Raw genomic sequence first — 25,822 nt, 5'->3', positions numbered from 1 at the left:
TAGGCTTCTTCAATCCTTTTGCAGGTTCAGATAAATGAAGGTGTACACACTTGTGCTTCTAGATCAAGAGTGGAGGGGTGTACAATGGCTTCTCAGGCTTGGGTGGCAGAGAGGGCTATACCCTTACTCAAGAAGAAGCCTAGCATGGGTCCTAAGGCATTACAGGAAGCCCTTCAGGATAAGTACATGATTCAGATCAACTATCAGACTGTAGTTTATGGTAGACAAAGGGCAGCAGACAAGTTGTTTGGTAAATGTGATGATTCATTTGATTGGTTGTATAGATTCAAGGCAGAGGTTGAGATGAGATCACCTGGGAGTATATTAGAGATAGACACTGAGACTATGGAGGACAAGGTACATTTCAAAAGGTTCTTCTACTGTTTCAAGGCTACAATTGATGGTTTCAGATATGGTTGTAGGCCGTATATCAGTATAGACTCAACATCATTGAATGGACTTTGGAATGGACATCTACCTGCAGCTCAAGCTTTGGATGGACATAATTAGATGTACCCATTGGCTTTTGGATTTTTTTACTCTGAGACTAAGGAAAATTGGACATGGTTTATGGAGCAACTAAGCGGCAATAGGCCCCATGGACAAGCTAGTTGTTTGCACTGATGCTTGCAAGGGCCTTGAAACTGCAGTTGCCAAGGTTTTCCCAAACTATGAACAGAGGGAGTGCTTCAGGCATCTCATGGAAAATATGAAGAAGAACTACCATGGTGATGTTTATGCCAAGAACATGTGGCCTGCTGCTAGAGCTTATGCACCACACAAGTTTACCCATTTCTTTGATAAGGTAATAGAAGCTAGCCCAAGTGTGCTTGACTGGCTCAAAGATCATCACAATCTGTTGTGGGCAAGGAGCAAGTTTAGTCCAGACATCAAATGTGACTACATAAACAATAATCTGGCTGAGAGTTGGAATGCTTGGATCAAGGAGCACAAGGATCTACCTGTTCACTGCTTGGCTGATGCAATTAGAGAGAAGACACTCAGGCTTTTTGCAAAGAGGAGGAAGATAGCTAATGCTTTGCCTCCTGGAATCCTACCTGCAATTATCCATCAGCTCAATGTAGCTTCTAGGGGTTTAGACCATCTTAAAGTGACTAACAATCACCCAAAAGAAGCAGAAGTGACTGAGATCTACAAAGATGAAGAGGTTAGGAGGCATGTTGTGTATCCAACACAATATATTTGCACATGTAGAGAGTGGCAAGTGACTGGAAAGCCTTGCCCTCATGCATTGGCTTTAATCACAACTCTGAGGCAACCAAATATGGCCATGTATGTGAACAACTACTACTCTGTTGAGAAGTTCTAGGCTGCACACAATGAGATTATTCCCAGCATAACAGATAGTGGACAGTGGCCCTAGGTGGACAAGGGCTTCAAGTGCTACCCACCTGATATGAAGAAGAGAGAACAAGGCAGACAGAAGAAGAATATGCATCTTGCCCCAACTGAGAGAAGTGGCAAAGCAACAAGATAGGTGAAATGCCTTGGTTGTGGTGAGTATGGCCACAGGAGTGGAAGCTAGAGGTGTTCACTGACTGGCACCAAGAAAAGGTAATGTACTGCCCCTACTATTAAGTACAATTATAACAGTTAACCATATACCCTAACAACTACATTGCAGGAAAAGGACTAAAAAATCAGCCCCCTAAACCTGGAAGGAAGAAGAGGCAGACAGACCCTACTCCTAGTGGAGAAAATATAGCAAGAACAAGGGCAGCAATAGCTAGAGAAGCAGCAGCTAAGGTAGCTAGGGAGGCTTAGGAAGCTGTAGCTAAAGCTTCTCTAGCAGCTGAAGCTGCAGCAGCTGCAGAGAGAGAAGTCCTAGATGTGGCTCCAATTGAGGTTCAACATGCACCACCCTCAACCAATGCAGCAACTAGAAGGTATGCCCTACTTATAAAATTGCATATTTATGAATATCATCTAACACTTGGTATGTCCTTTAAATAGGAACCTCTGCTGGGATCTATAGGTGGTGAATGTGGTTGATGAAACAGTAAGTGCTTCTGTGGACATGCAACCTAAGAAAATGACTCCAAGGAAGAAGCAGCTAGCTACAAAGGTGAGGAAGAGCCCAACCAAAAAGGGGAAGAAATGAGAGCAACATCTGTGACATGTTCATTTTGGTTGTAAAGGCCCAAAAATTCTCTTTTGTGTGACTAAGACCTGATGATCACTGTGACTAAGACCTTCTAATCACTGTGTTTGAGCTTATTTGGTTCATGCTATCTGCCTATTGTGAACTGCTATGTTGGATTTGATATGGCCAAAATCTGAACACAGATGCATGAAACCAGACATTTTATTTTCATTCAAACACATTTTTCATTACCATTCATTCATGCATTGTCACTTCATTACATCATTGCAGCAGCCATACATCAATAAACATGCCTACATTGTCACTTCCTAACAACATACATCACTACACATCCAACTACAAAGCATACAACACAGGCAATGAACATGTTCATCTACCAAATCAGTGACTCCATCTTCTCCTCCAATTCTTTCCCCTTCTTGTCACCCCCCTTGTCACCATTTGGATTGTCAACTTCCTCTTCCTGTGACATGTTTATCTCTTCCCAATTCGACGGCCGAACCAGGATAATGCTGTTACGCTGCAAATCCTTAAAATATCCCTTCTCGAATCGGTAGTATCCACAAAGCTTCGGGTACTGGAAATATCAACTAGGATTAGAGGGAGATTTAGAGCCCTAAATGCCAGCGAGGGGGAATAGATGAGATTATACAGAACTCACCCCGTTCCTCGCGCATTTGAAGTACAGACGGCCGTGGTTTTCGCTGTCTTTCTTCATCCGCCCCTCCACCACCCTAACAATACCACAGTCCGGGCACATGATCAGCGGGAAGCCACTAAGCTCACTAACCGGATCCATGGTCATGGAAGCAGTGCTGGAGCTCCGGATCCCTTGCTGCAGCCTACTCCTAGCCCTTCCCGCGAAGGAGCTGGCTGCGTACTGGGACATGGCTCGCGGTGGGGGGCGGCGTTGGGCGCGGCGGGGTGCGCGGCAGCGTTGGGTGGCGGCGTCGGCGAGCGGAGCGAGAGAAAGGAGGAGCGGAAGGGCGAGCTGGAGTGGGCTGGGCCACGCGTGGGGAGGGATAGAGAGGGCAGGGGCAGGGGCGGTCATTTTCCCTTCATCTGCCACGCTGGCCAGCTGAGGTGCCGTGCCACATCAGCAATTGTGATAAAAATATATCGTTTTTTCTCTCCCAGCTGCTAAAATCGTAGCGCCAATTCTAAACCTGCTATCCGAGTGGCCATCCATTATGATGGTAAAAAGTTAAATATCCCCCGTTATTCGGGCTCAGCCGGTGAAAACAAATCTAAAAACAAACAAAGAAAAAAAAAGAGTTCAAAACAGAAGCAATTTCAGCTGCGAAGTAGCATATACAATTCTTAGACACAATCTACACGACGGCACCACTATGGGTTTCCCGTGGTAAAAGATGCAATTATCTCTAGTAGAAAAGGTGGAAGTATCTAGCCCATGTCCTTCCATCATAGTAGTAACAATCCTTCAAATTGAACAAGAATATTCCTTTAAAAAAAACTCGAGAACATGTAATGCTGCGATTGTGTAAAATAGGTGATCAAACCACCTTCTCATCTTTGTTAAGCTCAGTTAAACTGAAATTTGCTGAAAACCTATGGGTGTATAATCTGGTATTTTGTGTCCGTGCGTTCTATACAGCTTCTGATGATGGGACTAAGGAAAAGTATGAAATCAAAGATATGACCCGAATCTGTCTGGCTATGCATTCCCTTGGCCCATGTTCGAGAAGCCCACCATTAGTTACCAAATATAAGTTATCACCTTGCGAGGGACAGTTCTTGTTCTTGTTGACCAGTTTCTTTTGGAGCCCTTCTCCGCTCTCATCATAAGCAGTTAAGCACACCAAAGGCTAAACTTGAATATTATGAATATTGACTTCTCTCTGAGTTTCTTGAATGGATAAAAGGCTCTGACTGACTATCAAGCACACACGTTGAGGATTTTGTAACGAGTGCAGGCTCAGCTAATGCCATTCAATGGGTTCCTTCTTTTCAACCTTCCCCTTTGGTCGACCAATCCGTCTGACACTTTTACCACTCAGAAGCTTGAGCGCACGCTCAAGTGTCATCTTCTTTGGGTCCGTATTCTGTCATCATGACATTTTCAAAATATTAGCAGCCTTGCAAGGAAACAGTCCAAATATACTGAACGTGCTAACAAATGCACATGCACTGATTGGAAATCATCAAAATTCAAAATGTAAGAATCTTTTATATTTCTCCAACACGAGGAACTGGACGGTTATAGCCGATATGTTAGTTTGGTTTCTGAAATGAAGAAGGCACCAGACCTTTGGCACTAGAGCAAGGGATCTCCTATGCTTGATGTTGTATCCAACTTTAGAATGTGTTATAAGTACAGGATGATCATCTTCAGGATGTTTTCCCTGTAGGAAAATACAATATTACGGGACCCAACTCAACGAAGAACACCAAAAGCTATAGTACAGAGAAATGCATACCAGAATTTTGGGATATTGCAAAAGCTCAATTGCATCTTCTAGAGTAACAGAGTCTATATCTTTGACCTGAAACAAGAGTTCAATAATAATTGCATTGAGTTCCTGAGAAGGATGGATGACTTTTACCGCCTAAGCGGCCGTTTAAACAGTAAATGAAGGCCACCCATGTCGTTAAGGCCCTAAACAGTTAATTAGATGGTAGGACAGTTTTAAACCGTTTAAACAACTAAAAACCGTCTAAACAGTCAAGTTAAACAATGATTAAATGAGCTAAATGGGCATCTAACTCACCATTTAGTCAATTGGAGGATTACAGCTACCACATTTGGCACCCAACTAAATAACATCACAAGTATGAGGTGGAGTGGGATTTACTTTTCCAAAAAAAATATTTGGTAGAATACTTATTTTTTACATGTTTAAATATGTATACTTTCTAGCATATTTGACTTTTACATACATAAATATGTATATTTTAGTGTTACTATACAAAACTGTTTAGGTTGTTTAAGTTTAACTTGGTTTAAACACCATCTAAATGCCCTAAACGCTAACCAAAAGCTGACCGACTGTTTACTGTTTAGTGTTTAGGATAAATTGCTTTTAATTTAGAAAAGAAAATGTAATTATTACCTCGGAAAGGGAAGCCCTTTTCGGAAACAGTCCCTTTTTGTCCTCTCCAACCTGAACATAGTAGCCATATGGGCCTTGTTTCAAAAACACCTGCAGATTGAGCAAGAGCAACGAAGTTGTTATAGACATTACTGATTTACAAATAGATCTACCATTGGGGAACGTTTGGGTATACCCAGTGTTGCCCCCACCAAATCCAAAGTTAATCTACCCAGTCCTAGCCTCCCTGTGGCCCTCCCGTTCAGAAATTACCCATACCCATTATGTATTGGTTAAAGTTGATGGTGATTGGATAAGGAACAAAGCTAACGGTTTCCTTCTCATTCTGATTGAACTCGAACACAGCGGCAAATAATGGGGACAACCCAGCAGGAAAGGAGCACACCATCATGCGAGTGTCAAGACATGTGACCGAGAATGGACAAATGGATGGTGCCCCAGCATCACAAACCGACGGTGGTCGCTTCTCAAATCCTCCCCATTGATCAGTGGTGGGTGGGTATACCCATACCCAAATGGGTAAAGCAACTTTCACCCATACCCTGTTAGTCGTTGAATTCTCACTCTTGGTAGTAGGAGAATTCTTACTCTCATCGAGAGAGGATGACACTAGGAGTTGGGGCAATTTTCTTGTCTATTTCTCACACAAGCTCACACAAATGCCATACCAACCCAAGGGGTTGGGGTTACATATTTATAGGCTGCTAGCCAGCCAAGCATATGCCAAGATGCTAGTCTAAGATGCTAGTCTAAGATGCTAATATGCTGTCCTAGCTAAGATGCTGTCCTCTAGTCTAAGATGCTGTCCTAAAAACAGAAAAACAGCCACACAAGGACCATGACCATGTGAGCATCATAGCCCCACAAAGACCAGCCCCACAAAGACCAGCCACACATGAGACTTATCCATCATTCTCCCCCTAAGTCTTGTGCGTCGTCTTGTGGGAGAGTTGAACCATCCCGGTCCTGGAGCAGAGCTCAAGGAACTTGATCCTCCCAAGGGGCTTGGTGAGCAGGTCCGCAAGCTGGTCCTTGGTGTTGATGTAGCTCGCCTTGATGCTCCCTTCCTCCAAACAGCTTCGGATGAAGTGGTACCTCACCCGGATGTGCTTGCTGCGTTCGTGGAACACGGGGTTCTTTGCCAGGGCCAGAGCGGACTTGCTGTCCACCCTGAGCTCCACCGCTCTAGTGTCTCTGCCGAGGAGATCACCAAGCAGTCGAGCGAGCCAGAGCGCCTGAGTCGAAGCGGTGGAGGCCGCTATGTACTCGGCCTCGCAGCTGGACAGGGCCACCACCTGCTGCTTGACCGACTGCCAGCTAACGAGGCACTTGCCGAGGAAGAAGAGGATCCCGCTCGTGCTCTTGCTGGTGTCGATGTCGCCGGCGTGGTCGCTGTCGCTGTACCCGACGAAGTGTGCCGCCCCAGGGCACCTCGGGTAGTAGAGGCCGTGGTCGAGAGTCCCCGCAACATAGCGGATGATCCTCTTCACAGCCTGCTGGTGCTCCGTCGTCGGTCGCTGCATGAACCGACTAACGTAGCCGACGGAGAATGCCAAGTCCGGCCGTGTGTGGGCGAGGTAGCGAAGGCTCCCCACAAGACGCCGGTACTGCGTAGCGTCCACCTCCTCCGTCGTGCTGTCGCGGCTCAGCTTCAGCCTCTCCTCCATCGGAGTGAGAGCTGGGTTGCAGTCGGTGAGCCCAGCTAGCTCAACGACGCGCTTGGCGTAGGCGGTCTGTCGAAGCGTGATCCCAGAGTCATCCTGGTGTACCTCGATTCCCAGGTAGAAGGAGAGAGGCCCCAGGTCACTCATCTGGAAGGTGGCCTTCATCTCTTCCTTGAATGCCGCCACCTCCGCATCCTTGGTGCCGGTGATCACCAAGTCATCGACGTAGACACCCACCAACAGGGCATTACCTCCATTGCCCCGTCGGTAGATGGCCGCCTCGTGCGGGCTTTGCTCGAAGCCCATCCCCTTTAGCGTGGAATCCAGCTTGGCATTCCACGCCCTCGGTGCCTGCCGCAAGCCATAGAGGGCCTTGCGCAGGCGGAGCACCTTGCCCTCCTTGCCGGGGATCGCAAATCCCGGCGGCTGGTGCACGTAGACCTCCTCCTTCAAGTCGCCGTTAAGGAATGCCGACTTGACGTCCATGTGATGAACACGCCAGCCCTCCTGGGCAGCTAGCGCAAGGAGGAGTCGCACGGACTCCATCCGTGCCACGGGAGCAAAGGCGTCGTCGAAGTCGACCCCCTCCTGCTGCACGAAACCTCGTGCCACCAAGCGAGCCTTGTGCTTGACGATGGCACCGGCTTCATCCCTCTTCAGCTTGTACACCCACTTAAGGGTGATCGCGCGATGACCACGAGGAAGGTCAGCAAGCTCCCAGGTGCGGTTCTTCTCAACCGCATCCATCTCCAACTGCATCGCGGCGCGCCATGCCGCGTGTCTCTCGGCCTCTGCGAACGACCGAGGCTCGCCGTCGTCACACGCAAGGTGCAACTGCGCCTCCAGGTCCTCCAGGTCATGAGGCACCAGTCCCGGCACCAACTGGTCGCCGAGAAGGTTCTCCATCGTACGGTACCGCAACGGCTCGCCGTCGTGGTACGCGTCGATGCGCTCCTCGTCGTGAGAGAGCGGAGTAGCGAGCTCAACCGGGCTATGCTCGACACGAGCTGGTGTTGGAGTAGACGTGCCCGGAGAGGTGCCTGTCGGTGCTGGAGTGCGTGGCGTTGCCGGCTGTGGTGGAGCCGGCGAAGAACTCATCGCAGCCGAGGTCCTGGCTGGAGAGCGTGGAGCTGTCGGAGTAGCAGGCGCCGGGGTCGGTGGAGGCTCGGGGACTGGGGTAGACGCGCTCGCCGAAGAAGAGCTGCCTACTCCCCCAGCTCCCTCGAAGTGGACGTACTCGACAGTGAAGTCGTCGTAAGTCGGAGCCGAGCCATCGTCCACCGCCTTGTCCCACGCCCATCCTCGCCCTTCGTCGAACACAACGTCGCGCGCCGTGCGCACACGCTGTGTCTTCGGGTCGAGGATGCGGTAGGCCTTCGAGCCCTCCGCGTAGCCGATGAACACTCCCGGAGTGCTCCTGTCGTCGAGCTTGCTGATGTGGCCAAGCTCCTTGGCGAACGCGAGGCAGCCGAAGACCCGCAAGTGGGAGACCGCCGGCTTGCGCCCATGCCAAGCCTCGTACGGCGTCCTGCCGTCGAGCGCCTTGGTAGGCGAGCGGTTGAGGATGTAGACGGCCGTCACCACCGCCTCTCCCCAGAAGACAGCCGGCATCCCCCTCTGCTTGAGGAGGGCCCGAGCCATCCCCACAACCGTCTGGTTGCGCCGCTCGACGACGCCGTTCTGCTGCGGGCTGTACGGCGCGGAGTAGTGGCGCTGAATGCCCTCGTCAGCGCAGTACGACGCGAATTCAGCCGCCGTGAATTCGCCGCCGTTGTCGGTGCGCAGCACGCGCAGCTTGCGGCCGCACTCCGCCTCCGCAGAAGCCTGCGCGCGTCTGATGGCGTCCGCAGCCTCTCCCTTGCTGCCGAGGACCATCACCCACATGTAGCGGGAGAGGTCGTCGACGAGCAGCAGGAAGTAGCGTCGTCCTCCCGGTGTGGCCGGTGTCACCGGGCCACACAAGTCCCCGTGCACGAGCTCGAGCCTCTCCTTGGCTCGAAAGCTCGCCTGCTGGGGAAAGGGGAGTCGCCTCTGCTTCGTCAACACGCAGACGTCGCAGAGCTGCTCCACATGGTCGAGGCACGGCAGGCCTCGCACCATCTCCGTGGCACTGAGCCGCTTCAGGGCCTCAAAGTGAAGGTGCCCGAAACGCTCGTGCCACTGCCACGCCTCGTCATCCCGACGAGCAGCGAGACAGAGGGGTTGTGCCACCTGCACGTTAAGGACGTAGAGTCGATTTGCGCTTCTGGATACCTTGGCAAGAAGGCGACGACGACGATCCCAAATCCTCATGACTCCGTCCTCAACCACCACGCGCGAACCGTTCTCATCCAGCTGTCCCAAGCTGATGATGGAGTTCCTCAACGCGGGGATGTAGTAGACTCCGGTGAGCAGCCTGTGCTCACCAGACACGGCGGTGAAGATGATGGAGCCGACGCCCTTGATCTCTACGCCGGAGGCATCCCCAAACTTGACGGAGCCTCGGACGCTAGAGTCAAGCTCGGTGAAGAACTCCCGTCGACCGGTCATGTGATGGGTGGCGCCGGTGTCGAGGCACCACCCGTCAGTCTTGTCGTTGCCGGAGCTGTCGCCGAGGAGGGCGTGTGCTTTTGGCTCGTCAAGGTGGAGGAGAGCCGCTGCGGCCGGTGCCGCTGGAGGTAGCTCGATGTTGGCATGTGCCATGAACAGAGCCGGCTCCTCCTCCTCCGCCTGTGCGACGTGGGCCTGGCCGCGTCGTGGCTGTCGACAGTCCTTGGCCCAATGGCCAAGCTGGCCACAGTTGCGGCAGGTGTCGTCTCGTGCCGGCTTGTGCCTGCCGGCGGCGCCGCCCTGGGCGCCTCCGCGGGCATCACCCTCGGCACGTCCTCGCGCCCCGGCCTGGGAGTCTCTGCGCGCCTTGCGCGGCTTGCCACGCTTGCGGCCGCCTGTCGCGGAAGAAGGCTCCCCCTTCCTCCGGTCACCTTGGCTGGCAAGCCACTGCTCCCGAGTGAGAAGGAGCTTCCCGCCAGTGGTGATGGGCCCCGAGAGGGACTGTGGCTCATCGCTGTCGACGACCTTGAGGCGACCTATCGCCTCCTCGATCGACATCGTGGAGAGATCCAGCAGAGACTCGATCGAGCGAGCCATCTGCTTGTACTTCTCGGGGACACAGCGGAAGAGCTTTTCGACAGCTCTCTCCTCGCCGTAGGTGTCGTCGCCGAACTGCACCATCTTCTGCAACAGAGTATTGAGACGGAGAGCAAAGTCATCAACGTCCTCACCTGGCTTGAAGGCCAGGTTCTCCCACTCCTTGCGAAGTGCCTGCAGTGTGGACTTGCGGGCGCGGTCGCTGCCGATGCGTGCCGCAGCGATGGCGTCCCAAGCCTCCTTGGCAGTCCGCTTGCTGGTAAGCGAGAACTGCATCTCGGGCGGGACTGCAGCGATGAGAGCATCCAGCGCCCGTCGATCTAGGTCGTAGTCGACGTCGCCATACCGGACTGCCTCCCACATGTGCCGCACCTGGAGCTTTACCCTCATCACCGCAGCCCACTCGACGTAGTTGGTCTTGGTGAGGGTAGGCCACCCACCGCCGGGACCGACGTCCCTGACAACAGCCTGGAGCCCGTGGTAACCACGGTACCGATCCGGGGAGAGAGAGCCACGCTGCCTGTGAAGGCCGCGCTCTCCATCGACCCGTCGGTGCCGATCCGGGGAGAGAGAGCCACGCTGCCTGTGAAGGCCGCGCTCTCCATCGACCCGTCCGCCACCGTTGCCGTGCGCGCCTCCTCCAGGAGCGCCACCGGCGCGTCCGCGCCTGTCTGGGCTGCCGCCGCGCTCGTGGGCGTGCGCGGCTGCCCCAGGAGCGCCACCGCCGTGCGCGCCTCCTCCAGGAGCGCCGCCAGCGCGTCCACGCCTGTCTGGGCTGCCGCCACGCTCGTGGATGTGCGCGGCTGTCCACTGCGCCGCCCGCGCTCGCGCTGCCTCCCTCTCTAGCAGCTCGAGGTCCGCGTCGGCGGTGTCGTCAGCGGAAATGGAGCTGCCGATGCTGCCGCGCAGAGCCTCGACCTCCGCCGCCGCCGCACGCGCTGCATTCGCCGCCGCCGCTGCTTCCGCCTCCGCTCTGGCTGCTGCCAGCTCCGCCGCTGCTAGCCTCGACGCCCTTGCCGCCGCCGCAGCGGTCTCTGCCGCCGCTCGCTCGCGTTCCTCTGCCGCGGCAAGTTCGGCCTCCTGCCGACGCCGCGTGCTCGAGGCGACCGAGCGCTGAGACTGCCCTGCGGACATGACGCGCTACCGGGGGGCTGCTGCGTGGGGAGAGGGCTGCTTCAGACGAGCTGGGAGAGGAGTGAACAGGAGCGGCCGGAGGAGCTGCTGCTGCCAACAGATGGGGCTGTTGTGGGGCTGGGAGAGAAGATGAGCAAGAGATGCTCAGGCTACAGGATAATACGGCTCTGATACCAGTTGTTAGTCGCTGAATTCTCACTCTTGGTAGTAGGAGAATTCTTACTCTCATCGAGAGAGGATGACACTAGGAGTTGGGGCAATTTTCTTGTCTATTTCTCACACAAGCTCACACAAATGCCATACCAACCCAAGGGGTTGGGGTTACATATTTATAGGCTGCTAGCCAGCCAAGCATATGCCAAGATGCTAGTCTAAGATGCTAGTCTAAGATGCTAATATGCTGTCCTAGCTAAGATGCTGTCCTCTAGTCTAAGATGCTGTCCTAAAAACAGAAAAACAGCCACACAAGGACCATGACCATGTGAGCATCATAGCCCCACAAAGACCAGCCCCACAAAGACCAGCCACACATGAGACTTATCCATCATACCCTCCCCATTACACATGGGTATGAATTTGGGGACAGGTTAGGAATACCAACGACAGGCCTATTTGCAAATAAAAAATCTGAATCTCATAAACTGAAAAATACCTTTTGATCAGAATCAGGCATGACGCCAAGTAACCTGGGTGTAAAAGATTTTGGACTTTCTTCAGTGGGTTCAGTTTCATCTTCTTGCTGTGACAATGAGCGAGCAATGTACCTACAGTAATCAGATCAATGATTAGGTATGATGATAATCATCAACAATCAAGAAATTAAACCTGGAACTCATTAATACATAACAGGTGACAATGAAGAATATAGCAGAGTTTAAACTTCAAGGCATTCAAATTATACTGAGGGATAATAGGGTCATACTTGCATTTTGGATGTCGATCACAGCCTATAAAATAGCCTTCACCATACCTACTAACTTTGAATCTCAAGGTTCCTTCAGAACAACTGCATGTATTCCAAACACAAAAAAAGATGTCAAGAATTTTGTATGTGAATGTGTCACAGTATGATGACATTGTAGGTTAACCTGAATGAGTATTGCAAATATCTTGATTTTGACATTCAATATGTACATTCCACGAAAGATACCTTAAAAGTACATTTGTCGTGCATTACCTAGGGCAAATTCTACTATCCTTGTCAACGTCAGGAAAGAGGATAGGACCAAATTTTTCTTCAAGCATTCTCTCTACCTGCACAATGTCAAATTCAGTTTCAATCTCTAGCCGTTGCAGAGCGATATGATACACAAGGTACATAAATAGTATCATTCTTGTGAATGATGGGTCGAACTCAGCAATTCCATGCTCCAATGAAGCCTTCAAGCAACAGAACAATGCTCTGCTAGACCAGTGTGATTGTGAAACTATCTGGAGTCAGACAGCCGAGCACGTCTCTTCTTTGCCCCCAAAAAGTGCTTAAATGCTCTCCCAAAATATTTTGAGCACTGTTTGCAAAATGTAGGGGGTCCAACCAGTACTATGTTGTGTTGGGAGATACAAGCAGTAGTTTCCTTTTAATCCACTGACAGCAATATTGTATAAAACCAAGAAGCATCAGCAGAGACAGAAAATAAAAATATGATAGCTTGCCATTTCATCACTTGAGAAATGGACCTGAAATATTTACTTCAGTTTCTGTGTCACTAAAAAATGTTGATGACCACAACAACAAAGTTTTTTAGTCCCAAGCAAGCTTGACGATCACAGCAAAAGGAGAACTACGAGAACTTGCATCATCAAAGAACCAGCACACTCAGAAATTAAATACATCTTACCTTTCTGCCATCCAGTTTACTCGCATCAGCACAATATTTGCTGAATCGTTCCCAGTAGTCTTTCAGAAGACCCTTCCATTCAGTTGACCCAGCAGAGACATTATCTAGCTATTAATGTAAAAGAAAAAAAAACTTCAATACAGTTTTAGTAACCGACTAAGTCTGGTGCTGAAAGATGTTCTTGCAAAAGGATCACTACCATTTCTTCGAAATGAACTTGTTTCCTCATTTATATAGTACGATGGGAAAGTGGGAGTGATGGTTCAATAACTTATGAGTCACATTATTCAGCAAGGGCAACAAAGAAAGAGAACATAAAAAAAATGCCTACAGGTTATCAAATTACTTGCATATAGAGAATAGTAGAGAAGGCTAAAATGACCTACACTTGGATAATACACCAAAGCATTGAGTCCATGACAACTATGTCTTGAATTAGCTCCACAACTACAGACGGCATTGTTCCTAATGTCTTAAATCCAAGAATAATCACGACCAATATTAGAAGTGTACCAATGTCCATTAAGATGCGCTGATTTCCTGAATTCTAATATTGGTTTAACCCATAGCAGTAACCACTAACCAGCCAGCTTAAGCAGGTTTCTAAAACTATGGCATAAACTGAAAACAAAGAAGCACACAGAAACCATAAACTGAGAAGTGTTTACTACCTCTGTCTCCATGTTAGCTGTAAAGCTGTAATCAGCAACCTCAGAGAAATGGTGCAAAAGGAATGCCGAGACCTAAAAAAAGGGATGGCATGAACAAACACCAAAGTTAGATGCACTGAAATTTAATTTATAGCAAGCAACCTCAGCTACGTAAATTGAAACAGTGCTGGGAGCCTGGGACGATGATGCCTGTGAGCGTTGAGATGGAAAAGGGAAAAGGAGTACACAGTGCTGAAGGATCCCACAAATTGTAGAGGTCCAGGAAGGGAATTTCTAAGCAAGGGTAAGGCTGTCTAGAAGTTCCACTCCCAAGACCCTAAAATCTGTGAGGGAACTCAACAAATGTAAACATCACAAAATATACATAGCAAAATGTACGCAGGCATAAGCAAAACCATAAAATATAAACATTGAGATCATTCCAGATGAGGGTAAATTTTAGATATTCTTGCATTAATAATAAGAAAAACATGAAAGAGTCAAACAATACATTACAAATTGATGCATTACTTCAATGCAAATAAATGCTTAGGTAGAAGAGATAATCTAATACAAAACAATGAATTTAGCTAGAAGTATTATACATACTCAATAACTCAAATAAATGTACTAAAATTATAGATGATGACAGAGCTAAAGATATTTTAATCATATAGGATCTCTCCAAACGGGGAACATGCGATCAGGGATATAAGAACATACCATTCGACCACGGAACTCAGGGTGTAGAACTCGACTTTTTGCTGCCACGTACTTCCGATCCTGAACAATACAAGTATAATGAACACTGTTATCTATGGGATCTGTGTAATTGTAAAACCCTGCAACTGTTTTCCTTGAATAAGCATGAGATCTGTGTATCATTCATTATGAGATGAGGAAGGCCAAAATAGCCAAGTGCAACAACCATGCCCGACGACAACCTTACATACACGACCAAAAAAACAAGGCAAGCCTTACATGACTAACACAATTTTAAGATAAGATATGGCTCTCGAATGGTTACATAGATTAGAGGAGGTGCAGGGTACACGTATATATAGGCAAAGGATTCCTGTGGGCTGGTTTATAGAAATAGGATCAATCAAGGATATCGTTGCATATCTCTAATCATCTTAACAAATATACAAGAGGCACAAAGCCTATAGCTGTCAGCCCAAAGGGCCCAACCGTGTGAGCCTAACATCTGTCCATCGAAGGCACAAAAAGGACAAAAAAAAATACACTAGGAAAGGCTATCAACTATGCTTTATGCATCCACAAATAGCCTTCCAATACCACGGTAAAAAATAGTTCGGAAGTAAAATGTCATGTTACCTGTAACACTTTCATTATAGATGCATAAGTAGATGGCCTTCCGATTCCAAGTTCTTCTAGCTTTTTAATCTGGAGACAAGGCGCAATATGAAAATCTGAACTAGTAGAACCGAATAAAAATAAATATTGTTTTATTGCAGAAGCAAGGGCCGGGTCGCCACCCTGTGACGCGCCGTGTCGTGATCTGGGCACGGTGTCAAGTGAGCAAGGATCGGGTCGTCGCACCCTCAATGGCGCGCCACATCGGCGCCTGGGTGTGGTGGAAAATGAGCAAGGGTCTTCACACCTGACTCGGCAGGTGCGAAGGGTAAGGAAGCTAGTCGAGCCAACTAGGATCCGTTTAGGTAGCTCGAATGTAGGGTCACTTACAGGTAAGTTAAGAGAGTTAGTTGACACAGCGGTTAGGAGGCGTGTAAATATCTTGTGCGTCCAAAAGACTAAATGGAAGGGACAGAAGGCGAAGGAGGTGGACAATACCGGCTTCAAGCTCTGGCACACAGGGACAACTTTAAATAGAAATGGAGTAGGAGTTTTGATTGATAAGAGCCTCAATGATGGTGTGGTGGAGGTGAGAAGGCAATGGGATAGGATCATCTTACTATCTTAGTTAAACTTGTCATTAGTGATATGGTCTTAAACGTAATAAGTGCGTATGCTCCACAAGTAGGCCATGATGAGAGTGCTAAGAGGCTTTTCTGGGAAGACTTAGATGCCTTGGTTAGAGCTGTTCTTAGTAGCGAGAAGCTCTTTATAGGAGATGATCTTAATGGCTATGTAGGTACTTCAAGTGCAGGTTTCGAGGCGACTCATGTGGGTTTCGGTTATGGTAGTAGGAACCAGGAGGGAGAGGAAGTCTTAGATTTTGCTGTAGCTTTTGATCTAATGATAGCTAACACTTTCTTTAGTAAGAGACAGTCCCATTTAGTGACCTTTAGTAGCGGCCAATACTTTAGTCAAATCAACTTTGTCATGCGTAGACTATAAGGTGATACCTGGAGAATGTGTGGTCTCTCAACACAAGCTGCTGGTGGCTGACTTCCGCTTCCTTGTGCAAGCTCGTAGGAACAAATAAGCTAGGGTTGCTAGAATGAAGTGGTGGAAATTGAAAGGGGAGGCATCAAAGGTCTTTAAGGAAAGGGTTATTGATGAGGGCCCTTGGAAGGATGAAGGCGATGCAAACAACATATGGGAGAAGATGGCAACATGCGTTCGTAAAGTTGCTTTAGAGGTGCTTGAAGTGACCAAAGGGAGCGGATGCGACTCGAAAGACGTTTGGTGGTGGAATGAAGATGTGCAAAAGGCTATTAAGGAAAAGGAGTGCTAACATAGAGAAGTACAAGATGGCAAAGAAGACTGCAAAACGAGCGGTGAGTGAGGCAAAGGGGCATGCCTATGAGGACCTTTACCAACGTTTGAGTATGAAAGAAGGGGAGAAAGACATTTATAGGATGGCTAGGGCTCGCGATAGGAAGACAAGGGACTTCAACCAAGTTAAGTGCATAAAGGATGAGAGGGAACAACTCTTGGTGAAGGAGGATGAGATTAGGCATAGATGGCAAGAGTATTTTGATAAATTGTTCAATGGTAGGTAGGCGGTTAGAGTGTTGGTCAGATCTCACCCAGAGTGTGTGTTTTTATTGGTTAGAAAACTTTGTTTCAGGACCCTCCTACGGCTCGGTCCGGAGTAGAGGGTATAATCGTACGGGACCGTTTTTTCCTCTCTTAATACAATGATACGCAGCTCTCCTGCGTATTCGAGAGAAAAAAAATAAATTGTTCAATGGTGAGAACGAAAACACCAACGTTCAGCTGGACGACTCATTTGATGACACTAATAGGCTTTTTGTGCGGAGGATTCAAGAATCGGAGGTCAGAGAAGCTCTAAAAAGGATGAAAGGGTGCAAAGCGATGGGCTCTGATGGTATCCCAATCAAGGTGTGGAGATGTCTCGGGGATATAACTATAGTATGGCTAACCAATATGTTCAACAATATCTTTCGATCGAACAAGATGCCTGAGGAGTGGAGAAAAAGCATATTGGGACCAATCTACAAGAACAAGGGAGACATCCAAAGTTGTACTAATTATCGGGGAATTAAGTTGATGAGCCACACTATGAAGCTATGGGAGAGAGTCATCGAGCAGCGCCAGCAAGGGATGACACATATATCTACGAACCAATTTGGTTTCATGTCCAGAAGGTCAACCACAGAAGCAATCTTCCTAATAAGACAAGTTATGGAGCGGTTCAGAGAGCAGCAGAAGGACCTACACATGGTTTTCATTGACCTGGAGAAGGCTTATGACAAGATACCAAGAAATGTTATGTGGTGGGCTTTGGACAAACATAAAATCCCATCAAAGTACGTGACCCTCATCATACAACAATGCTGTGACTAGTGTTCGAACAAATGATGGTAACACGACTTACTTCTCGATTAAAATAGGACTTTATCAAGGATCAGCCTTGAGCCCATACCTCTTTGCTTTGGTAATGGATGAGGTTACCAGGGATATTCAAGGGGATATCCCTTGGTGTATGTTGTTTGCTGATGATGTAGTGTTAGTGGACGAAAGCCAGGTAGGAGTAAATAGGAAACTAGAGTTGTGGCGGCAGACCCTTGAGTCTAAAGGTTTTAGATTAAGCAAAACTAAAACCGAATACATGAGATGTGACTTTGGCGGAGCTGCACTGGAGGAGGGAGATGTGAGTTTGGAAGGTCAGGTAGTGCCTAAGAAGGATACTTTTCGTTATCTAGGATTGATGCTACAGAGGGATGGAGATATTGATGCGGACGTTAGCCATAGAATCAAAGCAGGGTGGATCAAGCGGCGACAAGCTTTTGACATTCTTTATGACAAGAGAGTACCACAAAAGCTAAAAGGCAAGTTTTATAGAACGGCGATTAGACCAGCTATGTTGTATGGAGCAAAATGTTGGCCTACAAAGACTCAACATGTTCGACAATTGAGTGTTGCAGAAATGCGTATGTTGCGATGGATTTGTGGTCACACTAGAATGGACCGAGTTAGGAACGATGATATACGTGACCGCCTAGGGGTAGCACAAATTGAAGCAACATCGATTGAGGTGGTTTGTCCATGTCCAAAGGAGACCTCCAGAGGCACCAGTGCATTGTGGAGTCCTAAGCTAAGCTAATAATATGAGTAAAGGTAGAGGTAGAGGTAGACCAAAATTGACATGGGGAAAGACAATAAAAAGATATTTGAAAGCTTGGGATATACCTAAAGATCTATGTTTGAATAGAAGTGCTTGAAAAGCAGCTATTGAAGTGCCTGAACCATGACTAGGGGTCTTGGTGGGTTTCAACTCTAGCTTACCCCAACTTGTTTGTTGTTGTTGTTATTGTTGTATTGTTTTTGTTGTTGTTGTTGTATTGTTTTATTGCAGAAATGGGCAATGCTCAAAGTACACAAGTGAAAAATAATCCATAATAGGTTATTGCTTACCAATGCACCTTCAGAATAACGTGATGGTGGCTTAGTAAAGTGCTGTCCAAGATGCACGTTAACAGGAAACACCAAGTCCTTAACCTGGTAAAAAGGAGATGAGTTACATACTGGAACAGTTGAAAGATAACCAATAATCTGCACTAGCCTAAGAAAGAAAGAGGATAAAAAAGGGAATTGTCACTGCAACCATTAATTTCGACAAGGCCTCAAAGTTATCCTCATCCACAGAATCTCCCTCAGAGCTGTCACTGCATGGACTGGCCTCAGTGTCCTAAAAGTAGCAAAGTGTATTGTTAATTAGTAAGAATACGTTCGTAAACTGAAAAGCTAGCACAAGTTCTTCACAAAGTGCAACTGACAACCATGTTTCCATTCAAGCTAACTCCTTACCATCAGCACTAAAAGAAGCTCAATGCACAACATAAGAAACCAAGAATACTGATGAATCAGGGCAAACTCATGCATTTCAGCAACAGGAAGGTTATGTCCCAAGGGAAAAGTAAACTCCATAGAGAAATTTAACAAAAAACATTACAAGGCCATACAATACCATAAATTATGTTCTACACAACAATTTAGTATAAACAAATATGTTGTATTGCATATCAGAGGCGACCAAGTGGGACGGACATCTGTCTTTCTATGTGCCAACCACTTTAAGAAATGTTGAACTGGTACAGATCTAGTGTAAATAAATTACATCTATACAGTTAAGTGAGTCCGACAAGCAAAGCAACAAACCAATAACAAAATAGAAAATCAATGGTCACGCCTAGGGATACAATTGCAACAGTACATCATACATCACAAACTCATAATATGAATATCACAAAGTAAAATTTGCTTTCTGGAACATGTGCTTATCTTTTTTACTTTGTACAAGAACCTAAACACATTATGGAAAACCATCTGAAACCGGCAGAAAACCTTCGAAAAAATGTATGGTCCATACCATTAAGCACACACTATTCCCTGTAATGGGCAGATATTATTTACTCAAGTACTAGAACGAGGTTATAAACTACTAAAAGGAAACCATTTTTTAAGAAACAAAATCTTCAGATACCATCGATAGTGCCAGCAAACACAAATCAACCTCTGGGGTAAACAGGTTTTCAATGAAAATTTTGATTCTTATGTTCGAGGGAAAAAAAATAGTGAGAAGTCTTATTTAAAAGTAGAGGAAGTACTGGTTACATTTTGTAAAAAAGATAGCTTGTCTCATGTTCCAAACCTTATAACAAATGAGAAAAAAATCAGAAAGAAAAGAAGGGATGGGCTAGTCTGATATCCAGATGTCACTTTGACCTAGACATCTTAATTCATATCTGCATCCAATCAGAATCCAATATCTGTTTTCCATATCATAAAAATGTCTGCGCAAATATATACAACCAGATACATAGTATCTGACCGGGTTGTACTCATACCCCTATTATAATGGCAGTTAAAAGAAGATCATGTAGATGAGAAAAAGCTATGGCAGAAACAATTGGCCCCTGAACCATCAAACAATGTCGTTGATGCATTATTCAGCACATCAAAAAAAAAAAATGTCATCAGGCTTGTCAAAGCTTGATAGAAGTAGCACAAGCAGAAATTAAAATCCATAGAGGATGCAAGAAGCAAGTACAAAATAAATTTAGAACTCACCTCATAGACAGCTTGGTATCCCTTGAAGTCCAGTTTTGATGCAGCGGAATGAAAAATCATCTCTCCTTCAGGAGTGCCAATATCCACTTGAATCTACAGAGCAAGCATGTAACTTGACGGAAAGCTTAAAATATTGAAATTTACAAAAGGAAAACGATGTACAAAGAATTTTAACATGTTTTAAAACAGTGCTAGAGAATGAGGATATCACATTTACTATCTACTATAACACCAGATGTGTTTAAGCAAAAAAATAATTGATGACAACAGCTAAAATGAAGTTCATAGCTGTGCTCCTAAGGTAGATGTCAACAGTTCATAAAGAGGGTTTTAGTTAGACAGAAGTTATAAACTGGGCAAAGTGTCATGGTCAGAAGGACCTATTCTAGAAGGAGACAACACGATAAGGCATAGGCTAGTTAATTAGTAAACGGATAAGCCCAAGTGTTATAGATTTAATCTAAATAGATGGTTAGGCTCTTGGGCCAGGCCCATTAGCATTTGTAACCCCCCTTATATATATGAGGAAGACAATTAATGAGAAACTAAGCAAGTTTAGGGTTAATCCCTTTTATCTCTTCTCCCTCTCTTCTTCTCCTGCCGCCGCCCCTCTCCCTCCTCTCTCTCTCTCTTCGCCGCCGCCTCTTCCTCACCTGTGCCACCTCTGCCAAGCACAGCCGCCAGCTTCTGCCACCGCGCCACTCCTCTGCCAGCCGCCCACTAGCCAGGATGCCGGCCGCAGCCAGCCATCAGCCAGCCGCCAGCCGCTCGCCTGGCCACCAGATCGGCCCAAGCCGCCCTCCACCGCCGCCAAGGCAATCCGACGTGTTACACAAAGAAACGTGGCTAAATAACCAACCAGTTAGCTAAAAGCTCAAGGTACTGTAGAAACCTGGGCTCCAGCATGTAGCACCAATTAGATCTATGTAAAAGACACAGACTCGGATGCAATTACTTCTCTTATGATCTTATCATTGCAACTGCTTGGCTGGTTGGCTTTAATACCACACTGAATTTTATACAAACAACAAGTTCAGCCTAATACTATCAATATCGAAAATATGGGCAATATGAGAAGAAACTAAAGAGGTGATCTACCAGAAATTAGGAATAAAACAAACACCCTAAAAAAACTGCAACATGTACCCTCAAATAGCAGCACTTGCTGGCTGCTGCAAATTCCTCATGCATGTCGAGTAAACCTTATCAAGGTTTCCTTAACCAATGTAACTTTGTATACCCATAATCCATAACCATTATCATCATGAAGAATAAAATCAACCACATGGAAAAATGAAGCACAGGAGTAACCAACCATCTCAGTTCTGGAAGCTTCCATTTGGCAAGCCATTGTCCTTTTCCATATTAGAGTGTAGAGTTTCAGAGAATCATCGTCAAGTATTCCAACCAAAGATGCTACAAGAGAAATAGTGTTGCAACCGTATATTAAAAGTCAGATATAATACTGAATGATTTCACTTTCAAATAAATGTTGGGCAGCCAGCTGGGCCATTTGGGCTGCTTCGGTACCATAACAGTCAGTCACGCTGCTGTAGCTCTTCAAACTGTATGGCTCAGCTGGCTACCAATACCAGCATGTTCAAAACATATCACAGAACACAGTATCCTCCGTTATGGGGAGACACCGAGACATTTCTAACACCTAAACCATATTCATAGAAGTATTACTCTGTAGAATAATCAAAGCAGTGTCTGAGGTTGAATTTGAAGCATGAATCGTACAAACCATATTGTTATACATGAAATATTTATACCAAGAAACCAATCAGTACATAGCATATCCTGTAAAGAAATAACAACATCTTGGTGGTGATCCATGAATATGAGATTGTAGAAACCTCCATGAGACAATATGCATGTACTTGCTCAAAATTGTTTGCAAGGAGATGGTTAGCAGCTGCAGTTGAGAAAAATGCAATAAATCAACAAAAACACGGGGAGAGTCATTACATGGCAACCTCCTTATACTGGTGGGCCTAATGGCTTCATGGGCTTCTTGAGCATTTTTCACCTTCTTCAAATACTTCCTAGTGTCCGCTGAAACGTACTTCTGACCATATCTGAACAAAATACTAATTAACAAGAGGAATACATGCCAGAAACCATATTCAGATATAGATCATGACACCAAGTCCTAGAATCACAGAATACTATTTCTCTCAAAACTGGAGTCAAAGATCATCAATCAGCAACTTAAAATGGATCGTTCAACAACTTGAACCCACTTACCATGTCGTCAAAGTACCTTAAAGAGTCCAGAGTCCAGACCAGTTAAAGAGTTAAATTACTCAGTTAAAATCTTGAATAATGTGTCTTACAGTTGTAGGTTCATCAATTAAGTTTCGAACAAATATGAGTGACTCTGAAAATTTTCCACTAGTATAACTAAATCACTTAGGAAGTTAGAACTAATCTGACAAGCTCAATGTGGAAGAAGAGGTTCGCACCATTTTAAAATCAGAACAAAGAGACTTAGCAGCTTGTTCAGAGAGGAATTTATGTACCTTTCTTTGACTAATGAACGGATGTCTTCTGCAGCTCCATCAGAAATCTTCAAGGGGTCAAACAAGTCAACGTGATATTAATTAGTGAAACAAGTAAAGCACCAAGTATATTGGATTCTCAAGAATCTCTTATTGACAACTGTCAGGAAATTCTCACATCAAAGTAAGCCAGAAGCCTCCGTCATGTATCATTGCATCGTACATATTAATTAATTTGGCATACCAGTCATGAAATATTTCATATTGGAGTTACTATTTTGAACTCCCTCAAGTCACAAGTAGAAATTTACATATTCTCCCATCATCATGACGTAAATTGTGGCCAGTATATCTTTCATAATATATTAGAAACATGAACTATTTAAGTAGATTAGTTTTGACTATTAAATCCCAAACCTTGCAGCCTTAAACTATTCAAAGCGTGATAATAACACAATGTAGAATATATTCAACAGAGTACCAACAAATGTGTGGTTATGTAGTAATCAGGATAGAAGCTTAAAAAGTGTAGTTTTCTTGAAGCTTATGCAAAAGGGGTGCAGTTTTGCTCAACTTAATGCATCATTTAAAGTTCCTCCTGTCCAGCTTGTTTAGTCAGAAGGCAGCAGGACAATTTTGATCATTTTAAAGTAATGCACTAACTTTAGACCATATGACCAAAGCAGATGATGATTCTGAAATTTAAAATAGAGAGTAAAGCATAGGGAACAAGTGTTGTGGAACATATGCACCAATAAACAGTAAACCTATTTGTGTCATCAAAATTGTCTGATGTTACTTACATGGAACCCATCAGTTCTTATGTATGTTATTAACCCAGTTGTTTCTTCTGAGGAAAGGTTGATACCCTCATAAAGCTTTTGGGCAATCTGCAGTCATATAATGCGTCACATGAGCCAACAGACTCCTACATATAAATCCAATACATAATGAGTCTAGCAGAAACAACCTTCATGGTATACCCTGCAGTAAAATGAAGTTTGTTTGCTGCATCCTGCTGAAGGCTGGATGTAATATATGGCATTGGAGGATTCTTGTGAATTTTACTTCTTTTAACACCTAAAACTTCAAACTTAGAAGAATGAATCCTCTTTTCTATAGCTTGCGCTTCTTCTTGAGAGCGTATGGAAAGTTGATCCAGCTTTTTTGAATTCAAATGCTTTATACGGAATGGAATATATGTGCCATTTGGAGGATCTGCAAAATGCATTTTCAAGTATGTCTGTACTGTCCAGTACTCCTGTGGCTTAAACTGTTCTATTTCAGCTTCGCGATCGCAGACAAGGGCCAGAGCAGCAGATTGGACCCGTCCAGCTGATTGGCAACCAGGCAACTTCCTCCACAAAAGTGGTGATATGCCAAACCCAATTAGATAATCAAGGGAACGGCGTGCAAGATAAGCATTGACTAAGTCCATGTCAATATACCTCGGGGACATTAAAGCCTTTTTTATTGCATCCTCAGTTATTTCATGGAAAGCAACTCTTGCAACAGTCACATCACAGCCCAATGCACCTTGTTGTTCAAGCATTTCTTTGATGTGCCAAGCAATCGCTTCACCTTCACGATCAGGATCAGATGCAAGAATTAAATTTTCTGCTCTGGAGAAAAGAGAACATTGGTAAAAAAATTAGCAATGTGTAATTAACTCAACACAAGGTGTAAAAGCAATCAGCAATATGTGTGTAGAACTATTACCTTTCATACTATTAGCTTAGTTGAATTCAAATTAATAAACTACCACTAGTATAAACAGAAGTGCGGTCTTAGGGAAAAAGGTTAGATTACACAGTTGACGTGGCCATATCTCAGATACAGTTCAAACTACAGTTGAGGCTATTTTACCATTTTCATGAACATACAAGTATAAAAATAAACAAAACTATACAAACCAACATCACAGTAGTTTTCCTATATGTGGTCAACCGCAGACCATTATTAAAGTATAACATGTATCAAAATTACAAAACAATCTCACCAACAAATAATACTCAAGTATATTACAGCAATAACTGATGACAGTAATACTATGATCAAAACAATAATGTGTCAGCATACACAAATGACAATAGTGATACTTCTACGTAGAAGAATATAAAAATAAGAAACATCAACACTCAAATTATCTGCAACAAAATAAGAAACCTGAATACTGAGACATAAACTAGCTAGAAACTATATCACCAAATGAACCAACTACTGATGTTTTCCATATTTTGTAGCCTGCCACCATTGACTAACTTGCAGAAATTATGCGGATTGGAGTCATTGTTGAATACAATAGAAGATCATGGTGACAAACATCCATGCGAACCTATCAAACATTACAGCAATTACTTCTATAATGATAGGTCTATTTGATTTTGTGTTTCTTTGTCTCTGTAATTAGAAGGGCAGCTAATGCTTATAAACCTTTGACAAAAAAATGTGAAACTGTTTTATACAGGAGGAGAACATGCGTACTCAAAGCATATGTATGTTTTATGTGAACAGAAAAAATGTATCCGTACTACACGCTACAAAAAACATACCCTTTCACTGCAACTTTAATGCTCTTAAGGTGTGTCCAGGCAGCAGCAGGCACCTCCCAGACCATGCTGAAGTCATCATCAGGGCGGACAGATTTTGATCTACCTGCTAAATCTCTCACATGACCATAGCTTGGTAACACTTCATACATGTCCCCAAGGTAATTCTGAATGACTTTTGCTTTCGTGGCTGATTCCACAACCACGACTGATTTGGCTCTGGGAGGATACAATGGTACCAGTAGCTTTTTTTCAATACCAGAACCATCAATAGAGGATTTCATACAAATCTCAGCTTCAGAAGGTACAGAAGAAGCAGCAGAAACCTTTGCTTTTGACTTTGACCTATTATTCACTTTTTTCTCTTTAGAACTATCAGCACCCTTTTTCGATTTACAATTATCAGTCTTCTTGTTTTCTTGGTTCGCACTAGTACTCTCAGTCGTCTTTGTTGCAGCTTTACGAGTTCTAGCAGATATCCTCTTTTTCTTGGTATGTACTTCCTTTTCTTTCATATCTCCATCAACTTCCTTTTTGCTTCCTCTTGAACTCTTCCTCTTGGCAGTGTCAGTCTTAGTATCAGTAAGACTCTTGCTGCTGTCACTAGTAGAAGTTGAAGCCTCGTCAGCAGTGGTGCTACACGTAGCTAATGTGCTTTGCCGTTTCTCAGATCTATTGAGAAATGGACCTGAAATA

The 25,822-nt window shown here is 45.4% G+C and overlaps 2 protein-coding genes across 4 annotated transcripts; one reads left to right on the top strand and one right to left on the bottom strand.

Moving 5' to 3' along the window:
• Positions 1–598: 598 nt before the first annotated feature.
• LOC136523534 (uncharacterized) lies at positions 599–1,330 on the top strand. Its single transcript, XM_066517187.1, has one exon. The coding sequence runs from the start codon at positions 599–601 to the stop codon at positions 1,328–1,330; it is 732 nt and encodes a 243-aa protein (XP_066373284.1).
• A 2,292-nt stretch (positions 1,331–3,622) lies between these two features.
• Positions 3,623–25,777, bottom strand: LOC136521746 (uncharacterized). Of its 3 annotated transcripts, none has more exons than XM_066515518.1 (20): positions 25,130–25,777; positions 23,548–24,199; positions 23,381–23,467; positions 22,599–22,645; positions 22,045–22,154; positions 21,389–21,489; positions 20,074–20,166; positions 18,608–18,691; positions 18,418–18,501; positions 14,947–15,015; positions 14,332–14,391; positions 13,630–13,701; positions 12,959–13,066; positions 12,298–12,374; positions 12,043–12,126; positions 11,773–11,884; positions 5,197–5,286; positions 4,564–4,629; positions 4,393–4,488; positions 3,623–4,188 (listed from the first exon to the last, which is right to left on the bottom strand). In XM_066515518.1, the coding sequence occupies exons 1-20, from the start codon at positions 25,639–25,641 to the stop codon at positions 4,066–4,068; spliced, it is 2,727 nt and encodes a 908-aa protein (XP_066371615.1). In that variant the 5' UTR covers positions 25,642–25,777; the 3' UTR covers positions 3,623–4,065. The 3 variants fall into 3 exon arrangements, with proteins under 3 accessions (XP_066371615.1, XP_066371616.1, XP_066371617.1); XM_066515519.1 differs by having other exon boundaries at positions 23,548–24,194; positions 25,130–25,262; XM_066515520.1 differs by lacking the exon at positions 25,130–25,777 and having other exon boundaries at positions 23,548–23,931; positions 24,026–24,156.
• Between the last annotated feature and the right edge of the window lie 45 nt (positions 25,778–25,822).

The sequence above is a fragment of the Miscanthus floridulus genome, chromosome 18, assembly GCF_019320115.1.
Source record: "Miscanthus floridulus cultivar M001 chromosome 18, ASM1932011v1, whole genome shotgun sequence".
NCBI classification, from domain to species: Eukaryota; Viridiplantae; Streptophyta; class Magnoliopsida; order Poales; family Poaceae; genus Miscanthus; species Miscanthus floridulus.
Note: the sequence above shows the minus strand (reverse complement) of the source record. Positions and strands in the feature narration are given on the sequence as shown.